This window comes from Grus americana, chromosome 1, assembly GCF_028858705.1.
Source record: "Grus americana isolate bGruAme1 chromosome 1, bGruAme1.mat, whole genome shotgun sequence".
NCBI lineage: Eukaryota > Metazoa > Chordata > Aves > Gruiformes > Gruidae > Grus > Grus americana.
In genome coordinates, this window is record NC_072852.1 from 150,214,169 (window position 1) to 150,228,063 (window position 13,895).

Here is a 13,895-nt window from a genome sequence, read left to right on the forward strand (position 1 = left end):
TCACTACTGTAGTTGCTACTACTGCACCACACAGTTTAAAGATTAAAGAAATTAAATCTAAGACAGAGACACTACCTACAACTGGAGTTTGTATTTTACACATTTACTATCTAGTGTTTCCTGCTTAATGACTAACAGCCAATTCTCCATCTGCTGGTATTTCCAATTTGAAGTCAATTGCAGTCATCTTAAGCAACATCCTTTTTATTCTGTCCATGTACCACTACTGCATCCATTCAACTCTCACATTGTCACAAGGGCAAACAAATCACCCTGGGTTTTTTTCCAAATCTGTACCAATCCCTTATTTTTGTGTTGGACACAGAAACTTTCAGGGAGAACTCTGTATTTACCAGCATAAGAGAGGACGCATTTCCTTTACCTCAGACTGTTAATATCTTTTCACCAACATTTTAAAATGCTGACAAGTCAGGCCAGGTTGGTTTTTTGACCTGAACGCACAGAAACTACGAGGATCTGAACATGTTGCTCTAGAAGCCAGTAACATTTAAGACAATTTTCCCTTTGGTCTCAAAGATGCAATACTCAAAAAATCCACTCACTTTTTGTGTTTCTCCAGCCAGGCAGCACTATCTGTTAAAAGACAAAAGTTCTCTGAAACTAGCAGATCCAGAAGGCTTTCATGATTTGACTCTGCATATAGCTTGAGTAAAGCTGTGTCAATATCTTCCTTGTAGCCATTCGCAACCTCAGTGCTGCGGACTTCATTCAAGTAACTCATAAGGAATCGTTTGCATTTTGTCATCTTCTCCTGGTCTCCTTGGGTCAGTTGGTTTAGGTCCGCGTACTCATGCAGAGGGGGATGAGATCGTATAAATGAAGAGGAAGTAGGCAACAGGAAGGGGTAGAGAGAGATCAGCTCCCGGACATCAAGCTGGCCGCTTCTGCAATTACAGTGTCAAACTAGATGAAGCAAAAAGAAAGAAAAAGTATACATAGGCACAAAAAAAATAACATACTGGGAATGTGTGCACACATACGCTTACAGTCAGGACACTAACAGGTTGTCTGTTTCTGAGAGTTATTGCCTTCTATGCTGGAGAAAATATATTCAGAACAAATTTGGCATTTTTTTTGCAATTTCTATCCGAACTTGATTATTGTTGTTCTTCCTCCTCTAGACAGCAAAAGCTCTGAGAATTCAGAGACTGGCCAGTCTTTTGCTTTTGACATCCCACAGCTGTTCTGTGGCACATACAAAAATCAGCTGAATAGCCTTAGTGCAGTTCCTAGGACTGTCCTAGACTTCATCTATACATTACAGGAGCTAGTCTTACGATGGAGACCAAAAAACCCAATTTAAAAAAAAAAAAAAAAAGGAATGAACTCTTTCAGGCAAGCCACAAAGACTATGCAAGTGTAATTCTGTAGAAAACAGAAACTTCCTGTAGAAAACTCGAGCTTTCAGAACACGTGTTTGGATGAAGAAAACATCTTCCCCAACCCTGAAATGCATCAGATTCCTCCTTCAGCTCATTTCTTAAGGAGGTTCTGAAAATGAACCATGGATACTGATTATGCATCCATCTCACCAATTAGTAGTAATCTATTCTATAGGCATGTGTCTTGTATGTATATCGATGTCAGATGCTATGGGGTGGCTTTTTCACTTGGCCTGTGAAGGGAGTCTGTACTTTATCCAGGAGCAGGTTGTAACTTAGATATCCCCCACAAAACATTTTTATTTCAGCCTAGATTGAAGAAATTCCTCAAGCATTTGGAGAGTGCATATTGTGACAGAAAAATAAAATGAGAAGATTTTTCACACATGGCAAATAACTCCCTGATTTTCACAGGTAGAACGACTCCTCCTCCCAGGCCTTGCATTAGAAGAACAGCAAGAAATCAGCATTTATGTTTTATTTCAGTGTCAAATTCATTATTCAGAATTCATCTTTAAAGATAAGAATTCCTGAAATGCAGGAGATACTGTTGCTGAAAAAAAATCAAAAGTAATTGACAGTTCTCTAAAACAAATCCTGTTTAGTTACTCTTTTGTGGCAAATAAAACTTTTTTTAAATAGTCCTGATCTATCTGGTGATCGGCAACCTCAAAAAGGACTTTCCCTTCACAAACTTGATTGGAAAGAATTCCAAAAAGAAACAAGTTATAACCACAGAAGTAGATAGCACAGCAGATTTCTGCAGGCAATAAAGTACAAAACATCCTCACAAGCAGGCTCATCCCTTCCCTACTGTTGTAAAGTAACTAAAGCAGTGGGGCATGCCCTGAGCTGTTCATTCCTTGCCAGAGACACACTTCCAAAACCGTCCAGGAAATATGAACTAGTAAGAGGCATTGCCATGGCAACACCTATTTAGAACTTTAAAAAAATTTGTTTAAGACAGTAAATACTGTCCTAGTGTAGATTTTGTAGCCAAAGAAGAATGAAATTCTGGGAGATATCAGCAACAGCAAATTTAAAAGCAGCACGTATCCTGTTCCAGAACCTAGTGACTGCAAAGCATGGGAACAGCAACATGAACAATAGAGGACCCCAACAGAGAGAAATCTGAACGTGGAAGCCTTCCCATAAGGAGAGGTTTGAATAACAAGTTTCTCTGATTTGTGTTTTTTAGGCAGTAGGAGCTCTGTGTACGTCTACACTAGAAAGGCCAGCCTCTAACCAAGAGTGAAGTGTTCATCTCTACTTTGCAGATTTCTGCAAGTGAAATTTCCTTTTAATCCCTCTTTTCAGACTTGATATTTGGTTTTGAAATTCTTAGATCTACGTGATGATGTAACTCACAACTAGATGAGGACTTCTTTTTAAGAGGCAGAATAACCAAGAAGTAGCAAGTTCTGTCAGTGGAGTGACCTGATGGTTCAAAGAGCATTTGGTCTTTCAGTATGAACTTATTACAGTGACCTGACTGCAGCTTTGGCTAGTCCAACTACTCGTGTAAGTTTAAGACTTGAGGTCCACCAGATAAAATATATTACATGAGATGTATTACACTAGAAAATTAACCCTATTTAAAGAAAGAAGAGATCCCCTCCACCTCCCGCCAAGGTTCTTCACTGATTTTATAACAGAAGCTAACCCATAACTTGAATAACATCAACAGTCTACTCAAAATTAGTGCAGAAGCAAGAAGTCTTGATAAATCCGCAGAAATTCAAGTATAAGCGTTGGTTCCCTTGCTGGCTACACTGTCAAGTATTCGGAGATGGCCTAAGCTGAGATGGAGACTATAACTGTGGAGGCGGATGAAGAAGTTAAAAATGCTCTATTTAACATGCCACTTTTAATAAGTTTTAAAACATGTTCCAACTTCTACAGTAGCTTCTGCATCTGTTCATCTTACCATCCAACTTTTCCTAGATAAGAAAGTAGTCAGCTACTTCACCTCTGAACTTCACGGATTCTGGTCTTAATGACCATCTCTTTCCAAAAGAAGAATCAAAACCAGTTTCCAACACAGGCTAGCCCAAACCCTGGGCTGTGAGTCACCAGCGGTTCTCTTAGCAGGTCTGACTTAAGCTCACGTTGTACAGTTTTGCTCTCCCCACAGCAATGGTAATTGGCAATTAAGTAGCCTCCTCAAAAGCACAGAATCCTCCAGAACAAACTTCTTCAGAAAAATATCAAATACTAAACAATGTCCCCACCTGCATGAACAGTTAACATTCATCTCAAGGTTTACAGCTCCTGGGACCTGTGGAGGCCTTTTGGCTTTGGCTCTTTCTACCACATTTGGAGGAAATAGTTTAGGAGCAGCTATAAAGGACCTCATCTTCCTTGAAAAACAGATTTGAGTCTTCAGCTTCTAGCACCTCAGGTTTAGCAAAACATAGCTAGCAACTTATTACAAAGTAGAAAACAAGCTCTTAAGACAAGTCAAACTGTCAATGTTAAGAGGCAACTTCCCTTTGAGTAATACTGCATTAGATCATTTCAGGCTTCATATATACAAACATGCAGAATCTACAAGTTTTCAGGAAACTTAGGTCTAAATTCAGACCCTTAAATTTACAGATATCAGAGATGTCAAAGAAATCTACATGATATAGCTGTTTTGCCTAGATCCCACTAGCTGTAATAGAATCTTATATTCTTGCATCGCACTTAAGATGCAAATCTCACATTGTGTCCTACTACTTATGTCTCCAGGTATAAATATCAGCAATTTTTTAACCTTTCCAGTGTAGGAGAGATTTTAGCTATAAGTCTTGCTATAGCCTTTCCCAGGTGAGACAACACTGTGAAGAGAGTCAACATTCTATTTTGTTAAAAAGAGCAATAAAGTTTAGACAAGTTCCAGTGCCTGGCATGTCAGATTGTAAGCAACGTCCAATCAGTGAAAGGACATAACCAAACACACTGGAGAGAAATGGTTTCACTGTGACAGCTACCAACATCTCAGCAAGACATTTAGAACCCAGGAAACAGCCTGCTAAACATTGCTGTTTGGTCTAGCTGCGTGTGAGCCTCCAATGATAGCAATATGAAATAGCAATAACATATAAATCACATAACAGTCACAAATCTGTTATTGCTTATAACAGAATTTGTCAGACCAAAGAAACCCCACTGTGACAGCTCACTCAGTTTAAGGTTAACTGATTCAGCTAAAAAAAGTTCTCCTCCCTTTGTTGAGCTATTTGAGTTTCAGTAAAGCTACCACTTCCTCTTTGTCAACCTTCTTCAGTATTCACAAGTATCAGCAAAACCAAAAGGAACTCAACAGGAAAGTATTCCACTTAAAAGATTCAGTATTTAAGAACTATGAAATTAAGCATAACTGTATCTTGACAAGGTTATCCAAGAAGGATTATTGATGCAAGAAGAGACCTTTAGTCCAACATAGTAATTTCCCCCTGCTAGCCTGTAACTGAAAGGTATTTTCTGAGGAACTTCATAGTTGGTCAGAGGTAGGTCCACATCACACCAAGTTCTTGGAGGTACTGTTGCCACTGTTTTACTGCTAAATCTATCTTTTCTCAGATAGGTACCAAGTTTTCCTTTGTCATTTTAAGACTGAAGTTATTTCTGACTAACACTAGCTTGAAACACTTGCAGAGCAATACATGGAGATGGGCGGAAGTGGTTGCACAGACTGCCATTATCTTTCCAATTTTTCTTCCAAGCATCAGTAAGTCTAAACGAACAAGATTGAGTGTATATCAGGGCATAACCAGATAATACTCAAACTGAGTGTGTTCACCAGGGCTGAAAAATCAGGGAACCTGGATTTCATAAGAAGTTTTTCAGTCACCAAAATACTCTGAATAGCTTGTCCTGGTTTTGGCCGAGAGTGTTAATTTTCTTTCTAGTAGCTCATTAGTGCTGTGTTTTGAATTTAGGATGAGAATAACGTTGATAACACACTGAAGTTTTTAGTTGCTGCCAAGCAGTCAAGGACTTCTCAGCTTCTCATAGTGGCCTTCCAATGAGAAGGTTGGGGGGCGGGGGGAGAGGGGCAGCCAAGAATCTGGGAGGGGACACAGCCAGGACAGCTGACCCAAACTGGCCAAAGGGATATTCCATACCATGTGGCATCATGCTCAGTATGTAATGGGGGATGGGCCAGGAGGCAGTTCAGTTCGAGAACTAGCTGAGTATCAGCTTCAGCTGGTGAGCAGTTGTGCTGTGCATCACTTGGTTTGTATATTCTTTTATCATTACTATTATTGTCTTCCTTTCCTGTCCTATTAAACTGTCCTTACCTCAAACCACAAGTTTTACCTTTTTTTCTCTTTTTGATTCTCTCCCCCATCGCACTGGGGTGGGAAGCGAACGGCTATGTGGTTGTTTTAGCTGCCTGCTGGGTTAAACCATGACACATATATGGCTGGCCAGAAGAAAAGCACAGAAAACTTATCTTTGCTTTCTCACCCCCAGCAGACTTCAGCAATTCACGAACAATTCTGTTTTGGAGTTGCAGCTTTTAGAGGAAGGGAACACCCTGGGATGCCAACTCAGCTCCAAAATTCATGCCTGGACCACACATTTTCTTGTGAAGCGTGTTTCTTTCTATAGAGGAGCTCCCACAATCCCGTTCGTTAAAGCTCATTTGTTAGATAGACTGCTAGGTGGATGGAGGCTACATAAGTGATCTCAGCTCCTTCCACAAGGTGCTAGAGTTCCCTGCAGGATACATTTCCCCTTTTCAGTGGGTTTTTAAAAGATACTCAGGCTACTACCAGCAAGACAGGGCCCCCAGAGTAGACCACACAGAGAATTACTGCCAGGCAGGATGGAATAAAGTGAAAGAAAAAGTTGCGGTTGAAGTGTCTGCCATAGTCAAGACAGCTGCAGAGCTATACAGTTCTGGCCACCTAACCACATCTAGACAATGGAGACATTTTATAGCCAGTACAACCTCAACAAGCTATTTTACCAAAGCTGGCCACACTGAAAAAAACCTGAAAAAAATCCACTGGAAAGCCACACGGAAAGGCTTTGTGGGAATTTTGTAAAGGATTCCTAAATATGTATAGCTTGTACTTCTACTTCAGCTACACAGCAGTGATTCAGTCTAGTGTTTGGAAGATTACCAGGAGGAGAAAGACTGCAAGTTGCTCACTAATGCCAACAATGACAAGGTAATATAGGAGGTGGTTGCAGGCAAAACAAATTGTCATGAAATGCTATTCAGGCCTTTCCTGTCATTCCCTAATTTTTACTCGGTGTACACTGCCCATTCAAGCCCAGTGTCTCCTGTTATCCTGGTGAGCAGGAGGCAAAATGGCGAAGTTCCTCAGTAGTAACATTCCCCAATGCTTTACTTTTCTTGATACATTTCCATAAACCCAAGGACAATTTTTTTCCTATACTGTATGCACCTACAACATACAGCAAATTGTCTAACCTTAATCCTATTCCACAGACTCTAAACTGATTTAAAGTGAATTTCAGCAGATAACAAGGATAGTTATTTTATGTGGTCAGCATGGATCACACTAGCTCTGGACAGCACCTCATCACAGAATGAGGCAAGGCTAGCAGAAATAAAATTATCATGTAAAATAAAGATAATGAGCAGCATTTTTTTTTTTTAATGAAAGTGGAGTACCAAGGTCAATTTCTAAACAAATGACTGCTGAAACAGCTAAATTGCTAAGGTTAGTACAGACTTCAAGAACAAATAATCTGTCTTCTGGAAAAGGCCTTGCAGAACAAGTGTTAAAACAAATTCAGTATCAGCATCCTCAAAAAAAAAAGTGCAATTGTGTTAATAATATTAAAATTGGTACTTCTTGTTACTTGACCTTCATGGGCATAAAGTAAAAAAAATCTCCACATATACAACACTCAGATTACAAGATTACAGCCTTAATGTTACTGTATGTTAGCACACCAAAAAAATCAGTTGCATTAACTCTTCAGTTATAAAGTTGTTAGTGTTTTTACCCTCGACAAAACCATTTTATCACAGTGAACTCATATCTGCATCAAAAAACATTCAAGCAACTACGTTTTTAAAACCAAGAACACTAACTTCTCATTTAAAGAAGATAAATTAATAAATTTGTCACACAATTACCTGAAGAGTTCTTTTGCTTCAAGGAACTGAAGCTGTGCAAACTGTATAAAACCTGCTTGCTGCAGGATTCGTTTGTACATTACCTATGAAAGACAAGGGGGGAAAAAAGGTTTATTATATTTATAAAGAGTTATTTACATAGTGCTAGTCACTACTGCAATAACTACCTGCCAAAACCACCAAACACGTGATCTTCAACCAGACATGTCAAGTTACATGCAAAATAAAGCCTTGATCCTCTACATTTTAAATTCTATGTACCTGAATATACTGAATCTGCTGCCCAGACTCAGTTTCTTACACAAAAGTGTGTGAACACAACACTAGTCAGGAGTACTTACTAAAAGCAAAGTCAACAAATAGCAAGTTTAAGTTTTCTTATTCAAATAATGACTTATCTGACATCAGTCTGACTTGCCTCAAGTTTTTGCTCATGTACTTGCAAAGGAAAGGGTCAACGGTCACCTTTGAAGTTCCCAGTAATTCAGATTTAAACTCAAGGGTCCCACTTGACCACATGCAGCCAACTTTCTCCCCGTCTCACCTCACTTCTCGAGCAACCTTGCTGCTGATTCTTATAGTCTGATCCCCATATGATGACCACATTTCTGACCTTCTGCCAGTTTTTTTGTTGTTGTTGAATAAAGATACTTCCAAGGCAGTTCAATTTATCCAATATGCAGTACATTATGCAATGCACATAAAAATATAGTTAAGAAGAGAGGCACAAGTAAACCATATGAAAAACCTATGTGTTATGAAGTTTTAATCTTAAGATCATGCCTAGACAGAAGAAAGTTTACAAGAAGTTCACCAGAAGAACATAAAACTACTTTAAATGCTAGGTATTTAATCTGAATGGTCAATTAATTACCACCAGACTAAATGACACTCTTGGGCCCAGAATATTTCCAACAGCAAAAGAGAATTACTAAAAGCAAGGAACCTAAACTGTGCTCTGCAAAGCATCCACCATTTGTGACAACACTGGTATTTTGCAAATACATCTAGCTACATCCGCATGCTCTCCGTTTTTCCCTTCAACTTTCTCATGAATATACAGCTTTCTAACGTTTAACAGTGTACATGAATGCTGCTGTTAATAATAGACTCCCATTTTCAATGAAAATACTCAGAGAAACTCCAAGACATTCAGCATGCATTCCAGGCAGGAATTGCTAGAGAGTGTCAGGCCTCAAGTAGGATAGACTGATATTCTAATGGGTGATTTTTCACCCTGATTAAAGATTGTGGATTTACCAAGAGAAAAGCTTGGCTTAAGTCCATTTAGTCTGTGCATGCTTCACTAATGGATTATCTTAAGGAAATACTTAATCTTGATCATTAGCAAGCCATTAAAACCTATTTATTTGTAACATTGTGAGACTTTTCTTGCCTCTCCAGTGTGGGGGAGAGAAGGGGAACCAGAGGGAAATGCTATCTGGCACACCTTTCCAGACAAAAGTAACAATATAAAAGACCAATACTTCATGACATCTTTACATTAGTTAATGTTACTATGCTTTACATCCACGTGTACTAATTCAAAATAGTTAGCTAAAGCTAAAAGGGAATTTAATTGCAGTAATAAAGTAAAACTACCTCAGGTGATTAATTCACAAAACATCCAAAGTATTTTGGATTTACAATTGTGTTATTACACCAATAAATGGTAATCTGTGAACTGATGAATACCCATCTGGTCATATTCTTAAGGATGTTGGTAAAGGATTTCAATCTGCAACTATCTGCATCTTGTGGCACCAGAAAAACTTCAAAATCTAGCCTCAGACTTTCCAGGAAGGGTTGAAGTACAAACATTCCTCACCCTGCTAAAGAAATTAGTATCAAAAGTAGAGGTGTTTTTTTGAAGTCTGGTTTCAATCTGTGCAATGGAGCGACCACTAACATTTACGTATTTAGTGAATTAGAATATTGATATTAAGTTTGAATTGATCCAAGACACTGAAAATACTGCTTTAATTGTACAGCTTAGTCTGTACTGCAATCTTTTCAACTAGAAGTCGAAAAGAACTTGTTGATGGTGTATGTACAGGCCCAAGGAATCAGTTTTAAATTTGAACTGATTAAGTGGTATTCATTTTCATTTAAATGTTGACATATCTTCACTTGTCCCTTAAAGCCATGCAACAAAGAAAGATGTAGAATGTCTACAGACAGACACTTTCCCAGCTTTTTGAAGATGCAGTGATAGGATAGGGAGTACTCAGGTTGACTTTTAGTGAACAAGATAAACAGTAGACATTAAGATGTCCTGTGGTAAAGATTATGGAAACATTGGAAAATATAATACTCTCTCTTTCTCACAGGGTTTTAAAAATGGGCTAGACCTATATCCCAACCATATAGAGTTAACTTTTGTTTATGACAGAAAACACATCTTGAGTTCTTCCAGACCCATTTGCCACAATAGGCTTCTTTTAAAAACGTACTAAGTTACACCCAGTCAAAATTCAACACATTGTTTATTCCCAGATCATTTTTGAAGAACCACCATAGGACCTGAAGTGTTTTAGGCAAACGCTATATTGTTGACTGAATTCACATTAAAAAAACTAGCTACAAAAACATGAAATGAGATTTGTATTAATTCATATCTGAAAGAGTGCTAGAAAACAGAAAGATGACTGCTGAAGCTGTGATAGCTATAGTAAAGCCTTCTCTCAACTGCTAGAAAAATGCTTTCTAAAATGGTCAGAATTACCAACTAGATTGCCAAAAAGATTTTTTCTAGAAAGTCACTGTGGTTTTTGGTCAAGTTTGAGTGCAGTTAATATGTTTTTTTGAAACTAAAAAGAAATGAGAATTAAAAAAAAAAAAAAGAAAAAAGAGAGATACCTATGCAAGATGTATGTCAATCTAACCAAGGTCTTCACTACCATCAACCATGATTTCTGCAAACTTCAGCTGTCCTGAAAAATTAATAAGTAGTATTCAGTCATTTCATGGTAGCATGGTAGAAAGGCCTTTGTATTCTTCTACCAAAAAATTATATCCAGCAAAGCCATCTCTTTGCAACACTTTTGCTTAGTGGTTTTTATCTAGCAGTAATTCTCGATGCCCAATGACAAAGGAATTTTCATCTAATATGGCAGAGAAAAATTTGCAGTCTGCAGGGACCACGGGTTAAATAACAGGTTAGAGCTACTGATGCAAATAACTAAGTATTGGCTGTACAAAGAATTCTGAGAGTACAGTACTTTACTGTTTCAATCCCACTATCATTCCACATGTATTTATGCTGATATAATACTGCTGATATAAAGAAAGAGAGCATGAACCTGTGCGTGCATGCAATGACACTGCAGTATTGAACCGTAGGAGAAAAAAATGTATGTCGTCAAGAACTGTCTTACAATGGTGTGACTGAGTTCAAGTCACACATAAAGTGGTAACAGCCATTGCAAACTGCAGAAATTAAAGTAGTATGTGGAAAAGGGGGCACTATACTACATGTAGCAGACAATTACTATCACTCTTCTGTATGGATAAATTATAGTGACTGGATCAAGTGTCTTCATGCCAAACCTATGCATTCCTTCCCCTGCTTGTATAAAATGGCAAAATAAGGCCTTGAAAGTGTCAGCTACTCAGGAATCAGTAAAGCTTGCAAAACAGACATCTGAAGATATCTATTAGAAGATACCTATTATCTATCTAATATCTGTTATCTGAAGATCTCTCTTAGACAGGAGTTAGAAAGAAGCGACAATGTGATCAGTTAAAGTACGCCAAAGAAATGCTGCAAAAGACACATGGTAAGGCATGTAAATTAGTTGAACTTCATTTGATTTATATTATGTGAGACTACTGTAAAAGAAAGTCCGATGTGCTTGTAACAAACCTGTAATGACAGCGTTAAGTATCAGAGGCGCAAAAGAAAGCAAGCTCAACACGTTACATTTCCAACTACAGATAAGGTCTGAAAAATTGGATTAACATCTCAACAACTAGGCCAAGTTGAGTCATTTTAATATGAGTCAGTAGGAGACTCCATCAGTTTAAGCTGGTTAATATCAGTTTGCAAATACAGCCCAGAACTAGAACAGGCTATTTTGCTTGAAAGTCATGTTTTCTGTTTTTCAGCTGTAGCATTGACTGGAAGTAACTGAACATCCTTAAAAGCACATTAAGTTAGAAAAAACTTACATCATTCTTGGAAACAGTAATTTCGGGAAGACAGAAATTCTGTGCACATAAGGTAAGTATGAACAGAAAGTAACTTATCCTAAAGACAGAAAAATCCTAAATGCAAGAAAATTTAGGAGGAGTAAGATTCTTAATCATGTATTTTAGAAAATTAATTGCAGTTCATCCTGTGGCAAACCACAGAAAGACATCTCCCACACTAAATCTACATAAACTGGAAAGATAATTGGAGAATTAGAGGTCATCATACATAGAAGATGTTGATTAGATCACGCATCCTGTCGTCACAGCAGGATTTTGGTTTGCTTCTTTAAACAGATTGCAAAGGAAAAGATGGAAGTGCAGATGCAAAGCAAAATGTGTTGGAAACTGAACTCTGTATATGCCTAAATACTTTTCATGTTCAAGTACTTCCAGATAGTTGTACCTTAGCAAAAGAATGGAAACACTTCTCTGGCCAAGCTTTTTTACTTCCAGCAGCCTCCCAGCTGTTCATTCAATGGAGGAGGTAAGGATCAAAATGAAAGCTGATACCAGTTTCATTTCATTTAATGACTGTTTTTCAAGTGCCTTGACCAAAATTTAAATGATGAGGAATTAGAAATTTCTTGATTTTTTTTTAAATAATGAAAAAAAAATATCCTGACAGAATGAATCATTTTGGACTACTGCAATTCTGTAATTTCCACAGTCATGTTCCAAACTTTACATCTTCCTAAACAAACCGAAAGTAATGCAACAGATACTATTTTAATGGCAACAAAATGCTCCAAAGTATATTAAAAGAAACAAACCAGATTTTCTGCAGGTTACAGATCAAACTTTGCTTTTAAAAAGGAAAGAAATCAAGTCAAAGAGTCATTCACCTACTTGGTGAGTAGAGATTTCATGCTACTTTTTCCAAGTTTCAGTTTCTCAATGACAAATAGAAATAAATACAGTAGAAGATGTAATATAAACCAGAGGTAGAAGGAAATGAGTACAAATCTCTAATCAACACTCTAATCAATGAGTTACTAAGATACTTTGTCACACAAAAATCTTATATATTCAGCTACACACCAGTACAAGTACTACTTGTGTAAGTTTGGAAGCAGGACATATTTGCTTTAGATTTCCCATCACTTAACTTCAAAGTTGTACTACTGTGGAGTTTAGGATATGGTGAGAATCTCTGATAAAAAAAGTAAAACCTAAAAATTCTGATTTGAAATAAAGTATACTTTTTTGAATAGCAATAGCAAATAATAACTGAACCTAGTACTAAGGAAGCATTGCAGTGGATTTGCTATCACTAGTTTTTCAGTTTTGTTTCAATTTTTTCAAGTTAGACACTTGAAAAAAACAACTCCAAAAAACCAGCAGAACAACAGCAATCGACCCTGCTAACATCACAGCCTTTACAACCACAAGTCAATTCAGCAGCACATCTATTTCCTCAGGCGGAAACCATAAAAAGTATTAGATTTCTCTTCAATGTAGATTCCTCCCCCACCTTCTCTAGTCACTTGACCATTGGTATACACAGCCCCGCTGTGAAATTTATATTTTCATGAAAATTAAAGGAAAGACAGACCTGAAATTTCTCTTTTGGAATATTCCTTCTAGCTCCTTTTGCCAGAACAAGGGCTTCTTCCACTCTGTGGCTAGCTAGAAGATCCTGAATCTGTTTTTCCAAAGGTAGTGGCACCAAGATATACACTCCCTTATTAGTAGCAACAATCACCTTTCCTGGACAGAGTAAACAGACATATTCAGTTCACATTCTCTACAGAAAAAACACATTTCAGAAATGAACTTTTAAGATTTACTATTTAAGATACAAGAACCTAAACAGTGTTAAAGTTCTAAACCTCATCTTTATTGTTACCATATTCACTAGATAGCATAGTTTACCTGTAAATTACAGCTCAGAAAGACAGAGATAATGGTAAATTTATTTATTTACAGCAGATTTTGTTCCACACTGATTAAGTGAAACTGGCTATAATCTCTCATGATGAGCTAAGCTGTAAAGGCCACCACTGAAACTATTGTCCAGATTCCAGAGAATAAGGACTTTTAACAGCCAGATATTTCCACGGGCTTACATTAGAAAATTTTAAGCTGTACGTGAGAAGTAGCACAGTAACATACAGTTTGTAGTGCTAGAGTTTGTAGCTTTCCTGGAAAAAAATATCAGTGCAATGTATTCCACACTGAGGTGTTCTTAA

General features: G+C 37.6%; 1 protein-coding gene across 8 annotated transcripts in view; it reads right to left on the bottom strand.

The window, feature by feature from the left end:
* The window catches only part of TGFBRAP1 (transforming growth factor beta receptor associated protein 1), a 41,049-nt gene that overhangs the window by 13,021 nt on the left and 14,133 nt on the right, over window positions 1–13,895 (bottom strand). For all 8 annotated transcript variants that reach the window (XR_008575387.1, XM_054812588.1, XM_054812584.1 and 5 more), the window contains 3 exons: window positions 13,259–13,413; window positions 7,513–7,595; window positions 564–905 (listed from right to left, as the gene is read on the bottom strand). Coding sequence is in view for 7 of the 8 variants with exons in the window: in XM_054812588.1 (XP_054668563.1) it covers window positions 564–905; window positions 7,513–7,595; window positions 13,259–13,413 (580 nt within the window). In the remaining variant the exon portion in view is untranslated. The remainder of the gene's footprint in view (window positions 1–563; window positions 906–7,512; window positions 7,596–13,258; window positions 13,414–13,895) is intronic.